Below are 20,328 nucleotides of genomic sequence, written 5' to 3'. Positions count from 1 at the left end.
TTTATTGAGGTTGAACTCACCTTATTAGGTTGAAACCGGTTAGGTTGCTTATGATGCTCTCTGAACAAACTGAAATATAAAAAGGCTCTTAGTTTTTAAAGTTATACTTCTTTAGGCGTGATGGGAGTGAAATTGAATATGCGCGAATTCATCAAAAACCTTGTTCCCCGGCGCAGACGCATTATATTTTTTCTCTGATTGGGTGTTCAAATGGCATGACAATAAATTGTTCAATATGGAGGTTATGATAAACAAATATTGTATATTAGTTTTTATTGTTGTGAGGACACAGACAAAAGCAAGTTTATAATTGTAGTAACTTTTTAAATAGTTTTTAAAAGCAACATGTACATACTTAATTGTAAATGTGTCAGTATTATAATAAAAATTACATAGGTACTTACCTATTTGGAAAATGTATGTACCTATCTAGTAGGTAATGTTTTGATTTACATAATTTGATTACCAACAAAATTTCTACCACTCTTCATATAATATACCTATTGTGATCTTACTCTATGTTTTGTTGTATTTTAATATTTTAATTCCCTTTGTGAACACACACACACACAAAAAACAAACTAATTTAATTAAATTCAGAACTGTCAAACAGTAAAACGTTCAGTTAGCCTTCCTTCCCACATGACAAGTACGTGTAAGTGGTCAAGTTGGGTGACGGGTGTGTGTAAGTGGATTTCAACCCTAAGGACGCGGGTTCGAATCCCAATGCAAGTTTTTATTTTTGAAGTTATACTTCTTTAGGCGCGATGAGAGTAAAATTTCATAATACTGCGCGCATGCGCACACAAACAGTATGGCGTTTAGTTGCTGAATCTTTCAAGTTATGTATAAATATATCAGTGCAAGAAAAGGTGTGAAAAGAATATATTAGTGTTTTTAGTAAATATATTTATTATAATTTTTGTGTCTTTGGATTTGTCTTCCTCAGGAGTAAGATGAGTATTATTAAAACATTTTATTGTATATTTATTATACTTCACCTTCCAGTCTGTTTGTTACCGTGAACTGTCATTAGGTACGTCCGAACCGATACAGACACAGTCCTCATAGCGTATTTGGTTTAGCATTCGGCCAGAGATCGAGAGGTCTTGAGTTCGAGTCCGGAGCAATCCTATACTTTTTTTATTTTTGAAGTTATACTACTTTAGGCGCGATTGAGACTAAAATTTCATAATTCTGCGCGCATGCGCACACAGACAGTATGTTATAAACGTTATACGGGATCTGATTGGGTGTTAAAATCATCTGTCAATAATAATTGTTCAATATGGAGATTTTGGATAAACAAATTAATGTTGTGTATATTAGTTTTTATTGTTGTGATGGCAGAGAAAAATGCAAGTTTATAATATTGTAGTGACTTTTTGAATAGTTGTAAAAAGCAACAGGTACGTAATAATTGTAAATGTTTCAGTATCCTAATAAAAAATTTCATAGGTTGGACCTACCTATTTGGAAAATTTAATAAGAACCTACTAAAATAGTATGTAATGCTTTGATTTACATAATTTGATTACCATCAAAATTTCTATTAATATTCACCTAATATATTGTTTTCTTACTCTATGTTTTGTTGTATTCTAATATTTCTTTCAATTCTAAATAATTTCAATTCAAAATCAAAATAATTTGGTTAAATTCAGAACCGTCAAAAGTTTAATCCGTTTAGTTAGTTGATCTTCGCAAATGATGACACATGGTCTCCGTGGGTAAAAGTTTAAGGTGAATAAATTTCAATACTAACTGCGCTGATAAGCGAGTTCGAACCCCAATGGAAACTTTTGTTTTATTTTTTTTATACATTTTATGATTGTAAGTTTATTATATAATTTTTTTTTTCAGAAAATACGTATTTAGTTAAAAAAATTTCCTACATTGTTCAGAAATCATTTGTGGCATTTTTCAATGTGTTTGTTTGTGTGTGTTTGATTCTTTTAATTTTTGGCACTGTTTTAATAAAAATATTTGAGAAGTAGTAAGTATTAAAATTAGTTTAATATTTAAATAAAATATAAATAAACTGTTTAAAGTATATTAATTTCGTTGAAATCATATAATAGAAGTATAACTTCTTACGTGCGTACAAAGTACACACACGTTCTTTTTTTTATTTTCTCTATACATTTTATGATTGTGAATATATTTGTTATATAATTTTTTTCAGAAAATGCGTATTTTGTTAAAATTTTTGCCAACAATTATTGTTCGGAAATCATTTCTTTGGTGCATTTTTCGATATGTTTGTGTGTATTTTATTCTTTTTTTTTAATTTTTGGTATTGTTTTAATAAAAATGTTTGGAAAGTAGTAAGTATTAAAATTAGTTTAATATTTAAATAAAATATAAACAAACTGTTTAAAGTACATATATTAATTTCGTTGGAATCATATAATAGAAGTATAACTTCTTACGTGCGTACAAACAAAGTACACACACATTCTTTTTTTTTTTTTCATGAGTTTTACTTCTGAGTATGCGGGATCATTCTTCGTTGGAATTTTACCGCGCTGGAAAAGCAACAAGTGAGATGCAACTTTAGATCTCCCTCAGATTTCTTTGCTCCAGCAATTCGTTGGTTTGCAAATTTTAGAAACCACGAAGATGTTACCAGAAGATTGGTCTCAATAAAGTTTTATTTTTAATATTATTTTAATTTTATTAAAGGTAAAACTTTCGCTTGTTTTAAGCAGATGTCGCCACGACATCCATACCATCATGTTATTTCGTTGTGAATCGATACTGGCAGCAAAAATTTTAGTTTGTTCAGCGATAATCATATATGCACTCTCTGATGATAATCTAATAAATTTTGAAACCGGCTAGGATGCTTATGATGCTCTCTGAATGAACTGAAATATAAAACGTCTAACAATGAAATGATTATTTATTAATTTTGATTACTTACTTTTAGATTTCCTTTATTTGGGAAATGCATTCCGCCCACCCCAAAAGGACCTTTTACAATAAAAAGAGGGACACCTACGCCCATAAGTTTTTTCAACCCTTTTACTTATGCAGAAACTTTTTATTATGACATTGATAATAAAATGTTTCAAGCAAAATTGGAATCAGAAGAAGTTAAAGGAAGGCAGTCAACAAAAATTATGGTTACTCACCCTAAGAGTGGCTTGGATGTGGCTTATCCCATCACAGGGAAATTGACTGTTACTCGCAAGAATACAGAAGACGACAAACAAAAAGAGACTGTCAAGTGGTCTTTTTATCTCCAAACTGACAAGTAAAGAAATCTTCAATACAATCTTTTTGTAATAATATTGACAGTCTGAGGACTTATATACTGTATATTTTTTTGTTATATTATCATAAAATGTTTATTTTTAATAAAACGTATACCTACATATTATTATTGATTAATGTTCTTCTAGTTCCATGGTCATTATCGATAGTTGGATATCATGTTGGCTAGCATATTAGCTATCGTGGCTTCATTGACAGCCTTCAGTGGCAGCCTTATACAGGGTGTTTGGTAAAGAATGGGCCATAGCTTAACCGCAGATTCCTAAAGTTAAAATAAGTCGATTTAAGCTAACTTACCTTAGTAGAGAAGTTGATAATAACCGAAATACAGGGTGCCAAAATTAAACTTTTATTTTATTTATTTTTGAATATTTACTGACAGGCATGAGACAACAACACGAAATTTGGTAAGTGGTGTTGGTACTATACACCCTACTAAATTATGTTAAACAAACGTTTCTGGCTAGTACCAGAGGCGTACGACGGGGGAACGTGAATGGTTGACCCTTCCCAAATTCTACGCCACTGGCGGAATTTCTATTTTAGTACAATTTTTTTATTCTCTAATACTTTCTATGTAAATAATATACTGTTTATTCGTAACGATAAAGCCATTAGTTTTCGCGATATTTGATGTAAAAACGAAGGAGCATAATACATTAATCAAAATAAGTGTGCCTTTTCATTTCTAACTTCAAATATCTTGAAAACTAATGACTTTATCGTTACGAATGAAGAGTGTATTATTTGAATAGACAGTATTAAAAAACCTAAAAATTATGCTAAAATAGCAGTTTCATCAGTGGCGTAGAATTTGGGAAGGGTCAATCATTCACTTTTCCCTGGCGTGCGTCTCTGGTATTAACCGGAAACGATTATTTAACATAATTTAGTAGGGGGAACAGTACCTAAACTTTCTGCCAAGTATCATAAGGATATGTCAAATAGTTTTATAGTACCGGGCACAAATAGTTCTGAAAATTTTAAACAAAGAATAAATTATTTAAAAAAAATAATACTTTAAAATAACTTGACATATCCGTGTCATACTTGGCAGAAAGTGTAGGCACTGTACATCCTACTAAATTATGTTAAATAATCGTTTCTGGCTACTACCAGAGGCGTACTATAGGGGAAAGTGAATGGTTGACCCTTCCCAAATTCTACGCCACTGATGAAACTGCTATTTTAGCATAATTTTTAGATTCTCCAATACTTTCTATGCAAATAACGATTTCATTCGTAACGATAAAGCCATTATTTTTGGAGATATTTGAAGTTAAATACGAAAAGGCACACTTATTTTTGATTAATGTATTATGCTCCGTCGTTTTTAGCTTCAAATATCTCGAAAACTAATAGCATTATCGTTACGAATAAAGAGTATGTTATTTACATAAATAAGATAGTATTGGAGAATCAAAAAATTGCACTAAAATATAAATTCCGCCAGTGGCATAGAATTTAGGAAGGATCAACCATTCACGTTCCCCCGTTGTACGTCTCTGGTAGTAGCCAGAAACGTTTGTTTAACATAATTTAGTAGGGTCTACGGTACCAGCACCACTTACCAAATTTCGTGTTGTTGTCCTATGCCTGTCAGGAAATATTCAAAAATAAATAAAATAAATGTTTAACTTTGGCACCCTGTATTTCGGTTATTATCAACTTTTGTACTAAGGTAAGTTAGCTTAAATCGACCTATTTTAGCCTCAGAAATCTAAGGTTAAGCTATGGCCCATTCTTTACCAAACACCCTGTATAATTTACTCCTTTATGAGTTTGGGTTCCATTCACTGCGTAAGCAGCGTGAAATAAACGACCTAATATTCATCTTCAAAATTGTCAATTGCCTAATTAATAGCGATGTTTTGCTTAGTCTTCTAGACTTTAATGTACCACGAGATGTGTGACGTTCAGGTGTAACTTTTCATACCTCGGTGCCTAATTCGCAACATAATTTCTATTGTCCGATAAAAAGTATGTGCAGAAGTGTAAATAACTTAAGATCTGTGGACATTTTTTTTTCTTAGGTTTAACATCTTTAAACGCGAAATACGCAATAGGTTATCGAATTGATGTCATGTTATTTTTCTTTATTAAGGTCTTTGTTTTTTTTATTACTGTGTAGGTATGTGTATTAACAACAGAAACATTTTTGGTTATTCTTTATTTTATTTTATATTTTGTCATCAAGTGTTCAGTCAATGTAGTTTTCTTATGTACACCTTTATGGGTTTATACCTGGTGGATGTATATTTCAATAAATAAATAAAATACATAATGATGTAGTCAATTTTCCATACCATTGTATCGTGATTTTTCAGCCATCATGTTCTTCTACCAGGACCACGTTTACCTTGGATCTTTTCCTGAATGATCAGATGAAAAAGTTCATATTTTTTTAGGGTGTCCCATAATGAGACTGAAGTATTCCAGCTTGCGTTTCTATTATATCGACCAGTTGTATTGTTTGGTTCAGCCGTCTAAAGACCTCATCATTTCTAATACGGAACTTGGTACCTTTTTTTAAGACATAATAAAGTTAAGATTTGTTTAAAAATGAGATTTTCAAAATTTCACGCCTCAAAAACTCATAATAACTTAGAAGTACAAAGGACCCCGTAACACTCCTTATGGAAAAGTGGTCCCGGTCAAATTTAACGAAACTTCGGTCAATGCAGTGGCGGCTCGTCAGAGGAGGCAAGGGAGGCTTAGCCTTCCCATAAATTTTTTACACACGCTACACTGTTTTGTTTATCTTGAATCGCGAAAAACAACAAGCACTCTCACTATTATACAACGTGTAAATTCCATATTATCACTAAATATCCATATGCACGGAGCATTAGCATTAGAACGCATGATTGCGTCCAGTTTTTTTATTATTATTGTAGGCGGGACCCTGCGTTATCCCGAGATGCATGAACGGAGCCGAGAAGCCGGCCAGCCTCCGTTGCTAATGCTCCGCGCAGCGCAGCAGGCTTTTAAGGAGACCCGGTCTCCTAACAGTGGCATCTACGGTGCTATCACACGCTGCCCGGAGATTTACCAACGGAGGCTAACTAGCTTCTCGGCTCCGTTGCCGTTGCGTGCATCTCGGGACAACGAATTTTAGGGTCTTGACTAAAAGTAATGAAAAAACTAAAAGTTCGAATTTTGTTATGAAATTTGGTATTTGGGGTTAGAATAATATTTGGAACAACTTGTTCAAATAACTTTTTCCGATATTTGTAACTCAAAGCAAAATATCGGCAATTTATCATGTTTTTGGATTCGCAGTCGGCCGCGTTTAGAATTAAAAAAATTCAGTTGAGTATCTTAAAAAATGTGAACCGTCAACCTGTATGGACTGTAAAACTTCAAATCTGTAGGTATTTATTTTTATATGCATATCTACTTACAAAGATGGAATTGTTAACAAATAAACGACACAAACTTTGGTATTAAACTGTTACAATTAGACTAATTATTTTTAAAATGATGTGATATTATGAATTATGATGATATTATGAAATGTAAATAAAAAATGGTCAAAAAATGGGGCCTTACATTACATTTTTTGGCGCATTTTTTTGTTAGTGCAAATTTGTCTAGATATTTTAGAGTTAGGTATAGCATAGCCTCCCCTATTGTAAAAATCACGAGCCGCCACTGGGTCAATGATACTTCTCAGTGAGTAAATTAAAAAGGTCCATGACACCTAGGTCTGAAAAACTACTGTTCTCGAGCTACAGCCTTCTGAAGTTCTTAAATTCAGGTACTCGGTTTACGTTAAGTGCACTCATTTACGGTCAAGTAAATGAAAATATCTATTATTAAAAGAAGACAGACTCATTTTTTTAATGCATATTTGCGTGTTGCATATTAATTCGTGATCAAAAAGTGCTGCTAGATTGACATAAGAATTATCATGTTTTCATGAATGGTTCACGCTTATCCAATACCAGCATAGCTGCAGTTCCACCTTATCTTTAGAAAACTACTGAACAGTGGCGGATCTAGGGGATGGGGGAATTCCCCCGTAACACGGTCCAGAAGTAAAGGAAAAATTGTTGAAACATAAAAACTATATTATTAACTGACATGAAACTTACTACAGACATACATATTCAACCCAATTAATACGACAGTCAGGAAAATCAAGGAAACTTATTGCACATGTTATTATCTATGTTTTATATCTAGTTTGAGTTTATCTATTTTATGTATTTTGGGGTTGATGTTTTATTGGAAGTCGCCTCCTCCCCCAAGGCAAATGTTCCGCCACTGCTACAGAAGCGTCGTCAGAAAACTGAGAAACAACCACAAGACGTGCTGCCAGAGCAGCACAAGACATCTCACGTTTTCACGCATGAAGAATAGAGTGCCTCTAAATATGCTGACGAAACAGTAGTTTTTGCAAATAGGCTAGATGGTTTGCACAGAATAATGCCCCGCATATCAGATATGAGTAGAGAACATGGATTTGATCTCAACACGAAAAAAAAAACAAAGTACATACATGGTAGTAAGTAAACGCGAAATATTAATTACAATCTTCTACGGAAAAATCGGGTTTATGTGATCTTCGACTTCGACTATTTGCACGTTAAGATTTTGCTGATTTCGGTTAGATGTATCATAATATGTCATGTTAACTAACCAGTATTTCGTTATAAATATGTTTGGACGGCTCCATGTCGTTCATTCTCGCTATGTGGCCTAGCCACCGCAGCCTGCTTATTTTGATGGATCTACTAACACTACATCGATGCATACGTGAAAACGTGAGAAGTCTTGTGCGGCTCTAGCACCACTTGTTATGGTTGTTCCTCAGTTTTCTAAAGGCTCTTCATTGTCAGTGGCGGATCTAGACATTTTCCCTTGGGGAACTTTCAATGAAACACTAACCAAAAGACATATAAAAAAGATAAACCCAAACTGGTTAAAAGACATAGGTGCCATAGTTGTCTTTATTTTCCTAACTGTCGAGTTAATTGGGTTGAATTTGTCTGTCTGTAGTAAGTTTTATGTCAGTTAATATATTTTTTATGTCTCAACAATTTTTTCTTTAATTCTGGACCGTGTTACGAGGGAATTCCCCTATCCCCCTAGATCCGCCACTGTAGAGTAGTTTTCTAAAGATAGGGTGAAAAGCAGCTGGGCTGGTATTGGATACGTTTAAACCATTTATGAAATAACTATTTGTATAACAAGGGAGGAAAGTACTACTTTTCCTCCCGAGAATGAAGTTTACTGCATTAATCATTCGAGGGAGGAAAATGCACTTTACTCCCATGTTATACATATGATTTTTCCACCTTCCTCAAATATCAAGTATTTTTTTCATTTTTAAATAATTTATTTAGATATGTAACTGACAAAATTTATTAGAGCGCTAAAACTAACAAGTAGGTACAGTGTAACTGTCAACTGTCAAATATAAGTCAAATTATTAATGTAAACATTGTTAAATCAAAATAACAATTTACTATTTTTACCATTCTGCAAAATACAGGGTGCTCTATAAATAAACGTTAAAATGATTAACTATTTAGTGGGAAATAAGCCACAATTAAATTAAAAAAATAATTTGATTAACGTTTCGAAGCCCAAATCGGGTTTCGTTGTGAAAATACAAAATACTATTAAAATAAACAAAAATGTCGTTGCTAAGTAAAAAAATTCTTCTAATAAATTTATTTAATCTGACTCATTTATATTGGCAATTCAGACGTACGAGTATATTATACATTTTAAAGTAGAAGACTTTAAAATGATATCGCCAATATTTATGAGTTGCGTTCCTGGGACGACTTTACTAAAAGATAGTTCATTCGATTACATGAAATCAATCCCAACAATTTCATGTAATCGAATGAACTATCTTTTAGTAAAGTCGTCCCAGGAACGCAACTCATAAATATTGGCGATATCATTTTAAAGTCTTCTACTTTAAAATGTATAATATACGTCTGAATTGCCAATATAAATGAGTCAGATTAAATAAATTTATTAGAAGAATTTTTTTACTTAGCAACAACATTTTTGTTTATTTTAATAGTATTTTGTATTTTGACAACGAAACCCGATTTGGGCTTCGAAACGTTAATAAAATTATTTTTTTAATTTAATTGTGGCTTATTTCCCACTAAATAGTTAATCATAAAAATTCCACAAGGAAATAGCTTCAGAACAACAAACGTTAAAATGTATAGATACTTAGGTAATAGATAATAGAATATTGTATAGGGCGTCAATAAGTTATTTCATCAATGACATACCATGACGTCAGTTTTACTTTTCCTCCCTAGGAAGGAAAAGTACGATTTTGCTCCCTACAATCAGGTCAGGAAAAGTATACTTTCGGTAGAGGTAGGTGGAAAACATAATAATTCTTATGTCAATCTAGCAGCACATTTTCTATAGCGCTTCTTCAGTTTTTGAGGACTTTCCGGAGGTTTTGTGAAGACTAAAATACGATGCATCTATTTTTGACCACGAATTCATATACAACACGCAACCGTAAATTAGTGCACTTAACGTAAACCGACTACCTGAATTTAAGAACTTTAGAAGGCTGTAGCTCGAGAACAGTAGTTTTTCAGACCTAGGTGCCCTGGACTTTTTTAATCTACTCACTGAGAAGTATCATTGACCGAAGTTTCGTTAAATTTGACCGGGACCACTTTTTCATAAGGAGTGTTGCGGGGTCCTTTAAAATCTTCTGTGTATTTACCATTTCAAACGACCCAAAAAGCGCGCGCCCACTTGTGACGTCACATCATTATATTTTATAATGACATTTATCGTATGTCATTGTAATAACGCCCTAACGAAATTGGACGTGGAAAAGTCCAAACGGTTTCAAAAAGAACGAAATAGATTTTATCATTGCTAATAAGAAAGAAATTGTACAATATGTGTCCGTTTTAAACAGATTTACAATTGGAAGAGATCACAGATTGATTCGAACAAAAATTCTGTTCAATTTAAAGAATGAACGAACAAAAATAATAAAATCAGACAAGCGTGAATGGACCCCGCCTGAAAATACAGACCACTTTCGTGACATCATTGACCTCAATCTGCAACAAATCAACGACGAAACACAGGTCGAAATTTTAAACGAAAGTATCGTAAATGCGATTAAAGAAGCGGAGAAGTTGTATTGTCCTTAAATGAAGAAAAAACATGAAAAAATAAGTCTTAACACTAAAAATGTTATAGAAGAAAGAAGGGGGCCAAGGGACAGGTATAACACAAACTACGCAGAACTTACTCAACTCAGTAAAACGATAAACAAAGAGATCCGAAAAGACATAAGGCAACATAACATGAGAGAGGTGACAAGGGTGGTAGAGGAAAACAGAAGTCTGAAATTTCTAAGACACAACATGTCCACAGGAAAAAAGAGCATACATAAGTTAAAAAATAAACAAGACGACATTGTGACTGATATGGAGGAAATAATGAGAACAGTAGAAGACTTCTCCAGACAACTTTATGAAACAAGTAAATCCGATGAAAGACGCCCTTTACCAAAAAATAGAGAATCAAGGCTCAGAATTATTAATGCCGAACATAACTATTTGCGAAATTAAAAATGCTCTTCAAAAGATGAAGAATAATAAATCCCCAGGTGAAGACAAAATAATGACTGAAAGCATAAAACTAGGAGGAAATAAACTTTTACTGGCACTTGCTAAATTATTCAATAAATGTCTGCGAAGCGATAACACCGACGCAGTGGAACAACGCAGAAATCGTCTTACTCGATAAGAAGGGAGATATCAGCGACCTTAGAAACTACCGACCCATTAGCTTGCTGTCGTTAGTATATAAGCATTGATTATATAGTCCTGATATTTGTTGACTACGAAAAAGCTTTTGACATCATAAGTCATCAAAAAATGTTAAAAGCCTTAACAGAGTGTCGTATAGATCATCGCTATATAAACATGCAAGCGTGAAACTGGCAGATAAAAAGACCAACGCATTTAAAATAAAACGAGGAGTGCGACAGGGAGACACAATTTCGCCAAAATTGTTTACAACATTATTAGAGCATATATTTAAGAACGCAAATCTGAGTTAAAAACGAATTAATATCAACGGAGAAATACTTAGTCATTTGAGATTCGCTGACGATATTGTTCTTTTTGCTGACAGCATCGATGATGCAGTATCGCAACTGGAGAAACTATACCTAGCCTCCTTACAAGTTGGATTAAAAATCAACCAGACAAAAACACAAATCATGACAAATCTTGTGTTAAGCGAAAAGATTTCAGTAAATGGCATGCCTATTGAGGATGCCTACCTTATAAGTACTTAGGGCATGTGATACGCATAGGGAGAGATAATCAAACGTGCGAACTAAGCCGCCGCATAGGACTCACTTGGGTGGCATTCGGCAAGCTGAGATATGTCCTTAAGTCAGAACTGCCTATGTGTCTCAAAAGAAAAGTCTCTGATCAGTGTGTGTTGCCAGTATTGACTTACATATGGTGAAGAAACTTTAACAATAACCAAGAAAGTAAGAAATAAAATTTGTGTTACCCGAAGAGCCATGGAACGCTCAATGTAGGGCATTTCTCGTAGGGATCGAATTACGAACAGGGAGATAAGACGGAGAACAGGAGTGACGGATGCCATACAAAGAATTATGACCCTAAAGTGGAACTGGGCTGGACACATAGCTAGAATGTCGGATAACATATGGACACAGCGAATAATATACTGGAGACCAAGACAAGAAGCATATCGAAGTAGAGGTCGTCCGCCAACCAGATGGTCTGATGACATAAAACGGATCGACAAGAATTTGATGCAAACAGTACAAAACAGAAATGCATGGAAAATACTGAGGGAGACCTATATCCAGCAGTGGATAGATCCGGGTTGAATGCTGATGATGATGATTGTAATAATATATGTCTTAACAAAAACACTCAACTATTAGTCAGAAATAGCAAATATCAAAATATTTATAAAACTGAGTGTCATAATGAATGCCAAACGTTTATGACAAAATGAATTTATTAACGTTTCGACGCCCAAGTCGGGTGTCGTTGTCAAAATACAAAATAATACTAAATAAACAAAAATGTTCTTGCTTAGTAAAAAATTCTTCTAATTATTTATTTAATCTGACTCATTTATATCGGCAATTCAGGCATGTATTATTATACATTTTAAAGTAGAAGACTATAAAATGATATTGCCAATATTGATGAGTTACGTTCCTGGGACGACTTTACTAAAAGATAGTTCATTCGATTACATGAAATCAACCCCAACTCAAGAATATCCGCCACAAAAATAAATCACGAGGGAAAACCAGGAAAAAACCTCGTAATACTATCCCGAGATCGTAAGGATTTTATGCTTACATTTAGTTTACTCTCAAAACTAATACTAAATTCTGACTTTAACGTACATACGGTATTTTAAATTATAAATAATATTAATAATACATACAGTCAGAAAAATGAAAGAATACCCATGAACAATCACATCAATAACTTATTTTGTATTTGCTGTCTTTTTTCTATAAATAACAAACGTTTGTTATAGAAAAAGATGGCAAATACAAAATATCTGATTGATGTGATCGTTCATGGGTATTCTTTCATTTTTCTGACTGTACATATTATAATATAAATAATACTAAAATATAAAATATGTACCAACTCGATATGCTAACGACTTACTAATCGTGGTATTTTCTTTCTATTGACTTCCTCTTTTAGTATGGGTAACCACATCCTACTGCATTCTGCCGAGGAATTTGCGACACAATTGTTTTCATCAGAGCCGCTTCTTTGATTTTTCTCTTTTTACTATCTGTTTGTTTCAGGACTATACTTAAATATCTCCACTGAACTCTATGTTCATTATCCCATGCGTGTTGACATATTTGAGATCTATCAAATTCTCTATTTTTAATATAGGACTGATGTTCACTTATTCTAACGTCTAATGGTCTTGATGTTTCACCTAAATAAAATTGTTCGCATTCACAAGGTATTTTATAAATACAATTCTTTGTTCTTTCTTGTTCATTGTTAGGTTTAGTTTTAGATAGAATAGATCTCAATGTGTTTGTTGTTTTGAATGTTGTTGAAATGTTGAATTTATTTCCTATTGTTTTAAGTTTCTCGGATAGTCCTTTTATATAAAATATGGTATTGATATTTTCCTCGTATTATTTCTTGTGGATGTTATTGGGACCGTCCAAGTTCGGAAAAGCGACACCTGGTTTCTTCGCTCTGCACTTTTACTCGCACTTTTAATTATATTGGCCAATCATATGGTGCTGGTTACTGGATAATTGTCAAGGCCATAGTCCAAAAAAAATAATAAGAAGAAAAAATAAGATTTAGGTTATGTTATTAAAACGTAAACAATTGTATGTAGTAAATAAAATTAGTTATTAAAATGCAGTACTGCAAGCAAAATACAATTAATTAAATTTACCTTTATATGATAATTGCATATCATATTAATATTGCTTCACAATATACAGGGTGCGCCAAACCTCCGGTCTTCTTTGATTACGGCTAAACTATGAGATATACAAAAAAATGTTTATAACAAAACTAATGTGCATCAAAGAGGTCTATAATTTAAAATTATTTTCAATTATACAGGGTGAGTCAGAATGACGGTATGAACCAAAGTTGTATTTTTTTAAATGGAACACCCTGTATATTAAATCATTTTTGAATATATTATTTAAAAATATGAAAAATTTTTATAAGGTCTTATAGGCCTAAAGTTAATAATTTTCGAAATATTTACATTTTTATTGAGAAAAATGGTAATATTTATAGGGTTGTGGATTATGTTTCCAAGGAAATAAAAATTTAGGTGATATGTCAAAGTTTTTAAAATATAGTGTTGTTTTTAAATAATTTAATATTTTTTACTTTTAGCCATAAAATATACAGTGTGATCACTATTTGCAAATACAAAATTTTCTCATTTTTTTTAAATGGGACACCCTGTATATTAGTTTTGCGTTTGGTAGTAAATATTACAACCTTTCTTTTGGTATAAGGTTGTATGTACCTAGCATGTTTCGTTTTATAGATATTTTAAAAAAACTATAGATTTTACGTTTTTGCGGATTTTTTATTTAAAAATTTTTTTGCAAAAAAAATAATTATAATCTGGTTTTAGAAACATACACTAAAATATAAAATATGAAAATAAAAACGTAATTAAAGATTAAAATAAATCGTATGCTAGTACAATTCAATTGAATTTAATAACTTTAAATTATTTTACAAAAAATATTTTACCATATTAATGAATACATAAATTAGTTACTAAATTAAATAAACAACCAAATTTTAAATCAATCGTAGTAATTCTTCTACCGCAGCAACTTTCCTATACCAAATTAAGTGTTAGTTATATTATATTTACGAGTAAGATCAGTTAATAACTTTTTAATTTACCTACATCTTGAGAACGTATAAAGTATGCTTTGAAACAAATGAACGTTATGGAAGTATATTAAGAAGTAAATAGTATCTATGTACCTACTCGTGTCACAAAATCTGGTAATGCTTTCTAATGGTTTCGCCCAAAACAAATGTCATATCCAAAAATGTTTCGGTTAAAAAATTAAAATTTAAAATAAAAAAAATTGTTACAAAAATTTCAACTACAAAAGTATTCCCAGTTTTTGTGACACCAGTAAATACTATTTATATTAATAAATAATTTGGATGATACATTTAACATTCATTTGTTTCAAAGCATACTTTATAATAATTTTTATATTCTCAAGATGTGTGTAAGTAAATTTAAAAGGTAAATTAAAAGTTTAACTAAATACAATTTAACTAACAATTAATTTGGTACAGAAAAGTTGCTGTAGTAGAAAAATGACTACGGTTGATTTAAAATTTGGTTGTTTATTTAATTTAGTAACTAATTTATGCATTCATTAATATGGTAAAATATTTTTTGTAAAATAATTTAAAGTTATTAAATTCAATTGAATTGTACTAGCATACGATTTATTTTAATCTTTAATTACGTTTTTATCTTCATATTTTATATTTTAGTGTATGTTTCTAAAACCAGATTTAATTATTTTTTTTGCAAAAAAATTTTTAAATAAAAAATCCGCAAACACGTAAAATCTATAGTTTTTTTTTAAATATCTACAAAACGAAACATGCTAGGTGCATACAACCTTATACCAAAAGAAAGGTTGTAATATTTAATACAAAACGCAAAAGTAATATACAGTGTGTCCCATTTAAAAAAAATGAGAAAATTTTGTATTTGCAAATAGTGATCACACTGTATATTTTATGGCTAAAAGTAAAAAATATTAAATTATTTAAAAATAACACTATATTTTAAAAACTTTGACCTATCACCCAAATTTTTATTTCCTTGGAAACATAATCCACAACCCTATAAATATTACCATTTTTCTCAATAAAAATGTAAATATTTCGAAAATTATTAACTTTAGACCTATAAGACCTTATACAAATTTTTCATATTTTTAAATATTATATTCAAAAATGATTTAATATACAGGGTGCTCCATTTAAAAAAATACAACTTTGGTACATACCGTCGTTCTGACTCACCCTGTATAATTGAAAATAATTTTAAATTATAGACCTCTTTGATACACATTAGTTTTGTTATAAATATTTTTTTGTATATCTCATAGTTTAGCGGTAATCAAAGAAGACCAGAGGTTTGGCGCACCCTGTATAATTTTTCTTTTTAAATGACAATAGGTATGAAATGTACGTCAATTTGACAATTTCAATTGACAATATGAATTATTTAAGAAAGTTGCAATATTTCTCCGCTATTCGCGCACGATCGTTTCGCGTATCCCTTCCGAGTACTTGCACACCGCGAATAAGATCCCTTTCTAAGTTGTTCTGTTCCATTCGATCCAATCTTGACAATTCCTTATTTATAAACGATAATCATTTTTTAATAAAACAGATGTTAACAAATGTTTTTCTTCTAAAAATGAATTTTCGTTAGAACAAGTAATTTTGGCTCTATCATATAAGGATTTAATGATTCCCTTTTTAACGTTGATGTTGTGATTTGATTTGTAATTGAGATATCTGTTGGTATGTGTTGGTTTCCTATACACTGAGTCTCATATCCAGTATCCTTCTTTGAGACTAAAACATCGAGGAAAGGCAGAGTGTTATTATATTCCTTTTCCATTGTAAAATTTATTCTCTTCTTGATCGTTTATAATATTTAGAAATTTTACTAAGCAACAACATTTTTGTTTATTTAGTATTATTTTGTATTTTGACAACGACACCCGGCGTCGAAACGTTAATAAATTCATTTTTTTGGTAAAATTGTGGCTTATTTCCCATTTAAAATAGTTCATTATAAAAATGCCACAAGGAAATAGCTTCAGAACAACATTAAAATACTATAATGATATGACGTCACGACCAATGAGGGCGCGTTTTGGGCTGCATGCTATAATTTAAATTTTCTTTCGCTTTTAATCGTCTTACGGGGCCAAACTAAAGACAAAAAACTTTTTTTTCTTTGATATATGTTTTAAATTATGTTCTGTTGTGATTTATAGCATTGTTTCCAAATTAAAATTTTTATGTAAATTCGCTATTCTGTTGACCCAGCTTATTCTTAGTGGTCGTCCGTATACCCACAGCTCAAAATCTTCCAAGCGTTTAAGAATATTCTCAGTAGGACTGGTAAGACATAGTATGTAATATGTTATTCGAACACAAGGGTCAATACTAAAATTGATAATGTAGGGGAAGTCCGGGAGAGTTGAACCGCTTTTTGATGAAAGTACTGTATTTTCTTGAAAATGAGGCTTACTGATTCAATTATAACAATAAACAGTAGCATATTTAGGTTTCTATCTATCTATCTAATCAGCCCTAAACATCCATCCTTGGATATAGGCCTCCCCTTCCTTCTTCCATGCCTCTCTATCTGGAACAATTTGCATCCATTTTGACCCAGTGTGTTTCATCAGGTCATCCGACCATCGCATCTGTGGCCTTCCCCTTTTTCGTTTGTGGTTCCACGGTCTCCAATGTATAATCATCTTAGTCCATCTTTCATGCTTCTGCCGTAGGGTGTGTCCGGCGAACTTCCATTTAAGCTTTGCTACTTGAATAGAGACATCTTTCACTTTTGTTTTGTTACGGATCCATTCGTTTCTTTTCCTGTCTGATAGTTTAATGTTCAGCATTTGTCTTTCTGTCTTTGCTATTTTTTTCATATTTTCTTTTGTAAACGTCCATGTCTGAGAGCCATGTATTAGAACACGGAGTATACATTGATTGAATACTCTTGTTTTTAGGTATTGCGGGTATTTTCTGTTCTTTAAAATATAAGACAGTTTTCCGAATGATGCCCAGGCCAATCTTATTCTTCTTTTTATTTCTTCGGTTTGGTTTTCTTTATTTAATCTAGTGATTTGTCCTAGATATATATAATCTTTTAATTGTTCTATTCTTGTTTGTGCCACTGTAATTATTAGTTCTTCTTGTTGATTGGTCATGGTTTTTGTTTTACTGTAATTCATCTTCAGTCCTATCTTTGTCGATTCTCTATCTAGTTCTTCCATCATTCTTTGTAATTCTTCACTTCTTTCTGTTATTAATACAATATCATCAGCATATCGTAAGTGATTCAGATATTGCCCGTTTATGTTTATACCCAAGCCATCCCAGTGTAGTTGTTTGAACACATCTTCTAGCGCTTGGTTGAATAGCTTGGGCGAGAAAGTTAATAAGAATTTTCAATTTCTTTCTTAATTTCCTCGTGGTAAACATCTAACATGCACTCCAGTAGTTCATATTGTGTTGTTTTTGATGTACCTTTAAAAGATTTGGAACTTTGAATGTAAACCTTTAAGTCGTTGTCTAATTCAGCGCTAAAATTGACCAGCTCCTTAAATATGCCTCTGTTGTCTGAATTTTTCGTTTCGTCGTGACCTCTTAGAGCTAACTCAAAAGCTCCACAAAACCTTATACAATTTATGATTTGATTCAAGACATATCGATTCTTATCTACCTGTTCATTATGTTTAATTAGAGTATCACGATAAGCTGAATTTAATTGGGTTTTTATATTTAACTTACCAAGCATTGAAAAGCTAAAAACGTTATTCATGTGCACTTTAGATTTTTCATGGGATTTCAATTTCTCCCATATATGTACAAGATCATCGGTGCCTTTGTTTGACCAAGTCTCGTCACCTCCAAACAAAACGCATACAAAACAGAAGAGTTTATTAGTTTGTTCGCAACCACACAACCAGCTATTTTTATCATAAATAATTTTATTAAACTTACGACAGCGAAGTTTTTGTCCATTTCCACTTTGTTTTTCAATTTTTAAATCGGGTAAAGGCCGACCGAGTTCTTTAATTTGTAGTTTTTTTTTTAACGAAAAACCACCAAAAGAGTTTTTTAATATACTAATTTGATTCATTGTCAATAAATAAATTAAACGTAGAAAATAATCAAAATATTATTTTTATACCTACGACACCCACGATCACAACGCACTAACTAATAATTACAGATTAAAAAATATAGTAGAGTATAAACACAAATATACAATACAGTAGTAGACAATAAACACAATAGCGTCAAGCGAACGCGTAAAGAAACTAGAAATATGTAGATCTAAAACATTGTATCTTAAGATCCACTAACTTCCTTTTCGAGATTTCGAGCCTGGCACGGAGACTCCAATTTAAACGTATGTTAAAAGTGCAATACCGCTCTCTCTCTCTGTAACTTACACAGGATGCTCATACAATCTTTCTCTTTTCTCACGAGCTACTATGCCGTTCGGCACTGGGATTTTTATGATTTTCATCCTTTATCCGGTCAGCTGTGGGTGGCCAGAGTAGGTAGATTTGCATTGCGCTACACAGTTGCCAGATTTGATATAATTTATAAAAATAAAGAGAAATATTCACAAAAAAAATAAACAGGCATTAAAATGTTTTTAAGATAAAAAATATGTTTCTGCATAGTTAGCAAGGTAGTGCCATGGCTCTATGGCACTACCTCACGGGCCGCCACTGTCTTGATGTATGAATTTAGTTATGTTTGTAGATTTTATATTTAGCAACAATTCACTTAAATCATCTTTACAGTTCATTGTTTCTGAAATGGAAACAATTTTGACATAACAGCTTGAGAAATGCTCTTTTAACTCAATGGCAGTCGGGTTTACATTATTTCCACTCTGTTGTCTAATACCGCCAAAAAAATTTTCAATGCAGTCGATATTGAGACGTCGAGTTTTCAAATATTTGAAGTTTTGTTTTGAAAGATTTCCCCATAATTTTAACAAACTGTTAATAGTTATTCTCCAACATTTAATACATTTTAATCTATTTGTTACCTATTTACTGACTTTTCTAAATACTTACTTGATATCTTTTGATATCTCAGTTAGGTGGTACCAAAAAAAAACTGGTTTAGATCAAATAAACAATTCTCATATTAAAGCCTATTAAATTATCTTTTAAAAAGTATATCCCTTTTTTGGTGGAAGTAATTAGTTTCAGAAATAAATATAGATCAAGTTAAAAGTGGGCCAATTTCTATACAAGCAAACTTACGCTCCTGCCTTAGCAAAAAATTTGTAACTTATTTGGGCTATGTGTACTAAAAGTGACTTTTAAAAACATATTTGTTTGTTTTAAAATATCAAAATGTCTGGCTAATTGGCTGGGCCAAGGCTATTAAACTCACAAAAAAACACATTAATTCTAGCACTATGAATTTTAGTGCACATGTATGTCATAAGAAAAATGTCTGTAAACCCAAAAAATTGACTGTTTAATAAGTCTAAGCAGATTGCAATGTATGTAGATGATGTAAACTTGATATGTAGAACCGCAATAGAAGTCACAGAACCAGGGGCGTAACAGAGGCCCCCGCAGCGTGAAGCTTACGGGGGGGCCCCAATCGCTTAGGGGTCCCATCTTGTCATCTGATATTATGTAAAAATCTGTTATTGTTATATTATTTTACGTTGTGTGTT

The 20,328-nt window shown here is 32.0% G+C and overlaps 2 protein-coding genes across 5 annotated transcripts in view; one reads left to right on the top strand and one right to left on the bottom strand.

The window, feature by feature from the left end:
• LOC114331342 (hydrocephalus-inducing protein-like) overlaps positions 1-3,382 on the top strand; it is a 691,883-nt gene extending 688,501 nt beyond the window's left edge. The window contains exon 72 of the mRNA XM_050647266.1: positions 2,933-3,382. Within this exon, the coding sequence (XP_050503223.1) occupies positions 2,933-3,263 (331 nt within the window). The 3' untranslated portion in view covers positions 3,264-3,382. The remainder of the gene's footprint in view (positions 1-2,932) is intronic.
• The window catches only part of LOC114339901 (uncharacterized), a 92,253-nt gene that overhangs the window by 46,997 nt on the left and 24,928 nt on the right, over positions 1-20,328 (bottom strand). Inside the window, exon 3 of one of the 4 annotated variants that reach the window (XM_050647272.1) lies at positions 21-69. The exons of the other annotated variants lie outside the window; for them this stretch is intronic. Within the exon in view, the coding sequence (XP_050503229.1) occupies positions 49-69 (21 nt within the window). The 3' untranslated portion in view covers positions 21-48. The remainder of the gene's footprint in view (positions 1-20; positions 70-20,328) is intronic. 4 annotated transcript variants of the gene reach the window in all.

The sequence above is a fragment of the Diabrotica virgifera genome, chromosome 3, assembly GCF_917563875.1.
Source record: "Diabrotica virgifera virgifera chromosome 3, PGI_DIABVI_V3a".
Classification (NCBI taxonomy): domain Eukaryota; kingdom Metazoa; phylum Arthropoda; class Insecta; order Coleoptera; family Chrysomelidae; genus Diabrotica; species Diabrotica virgifera.
The sequence above is the reverse complement of the archived record's forward strand: the minus strand, read 5'-3'. Positions and strand labels throughout refer to the sequence as shown.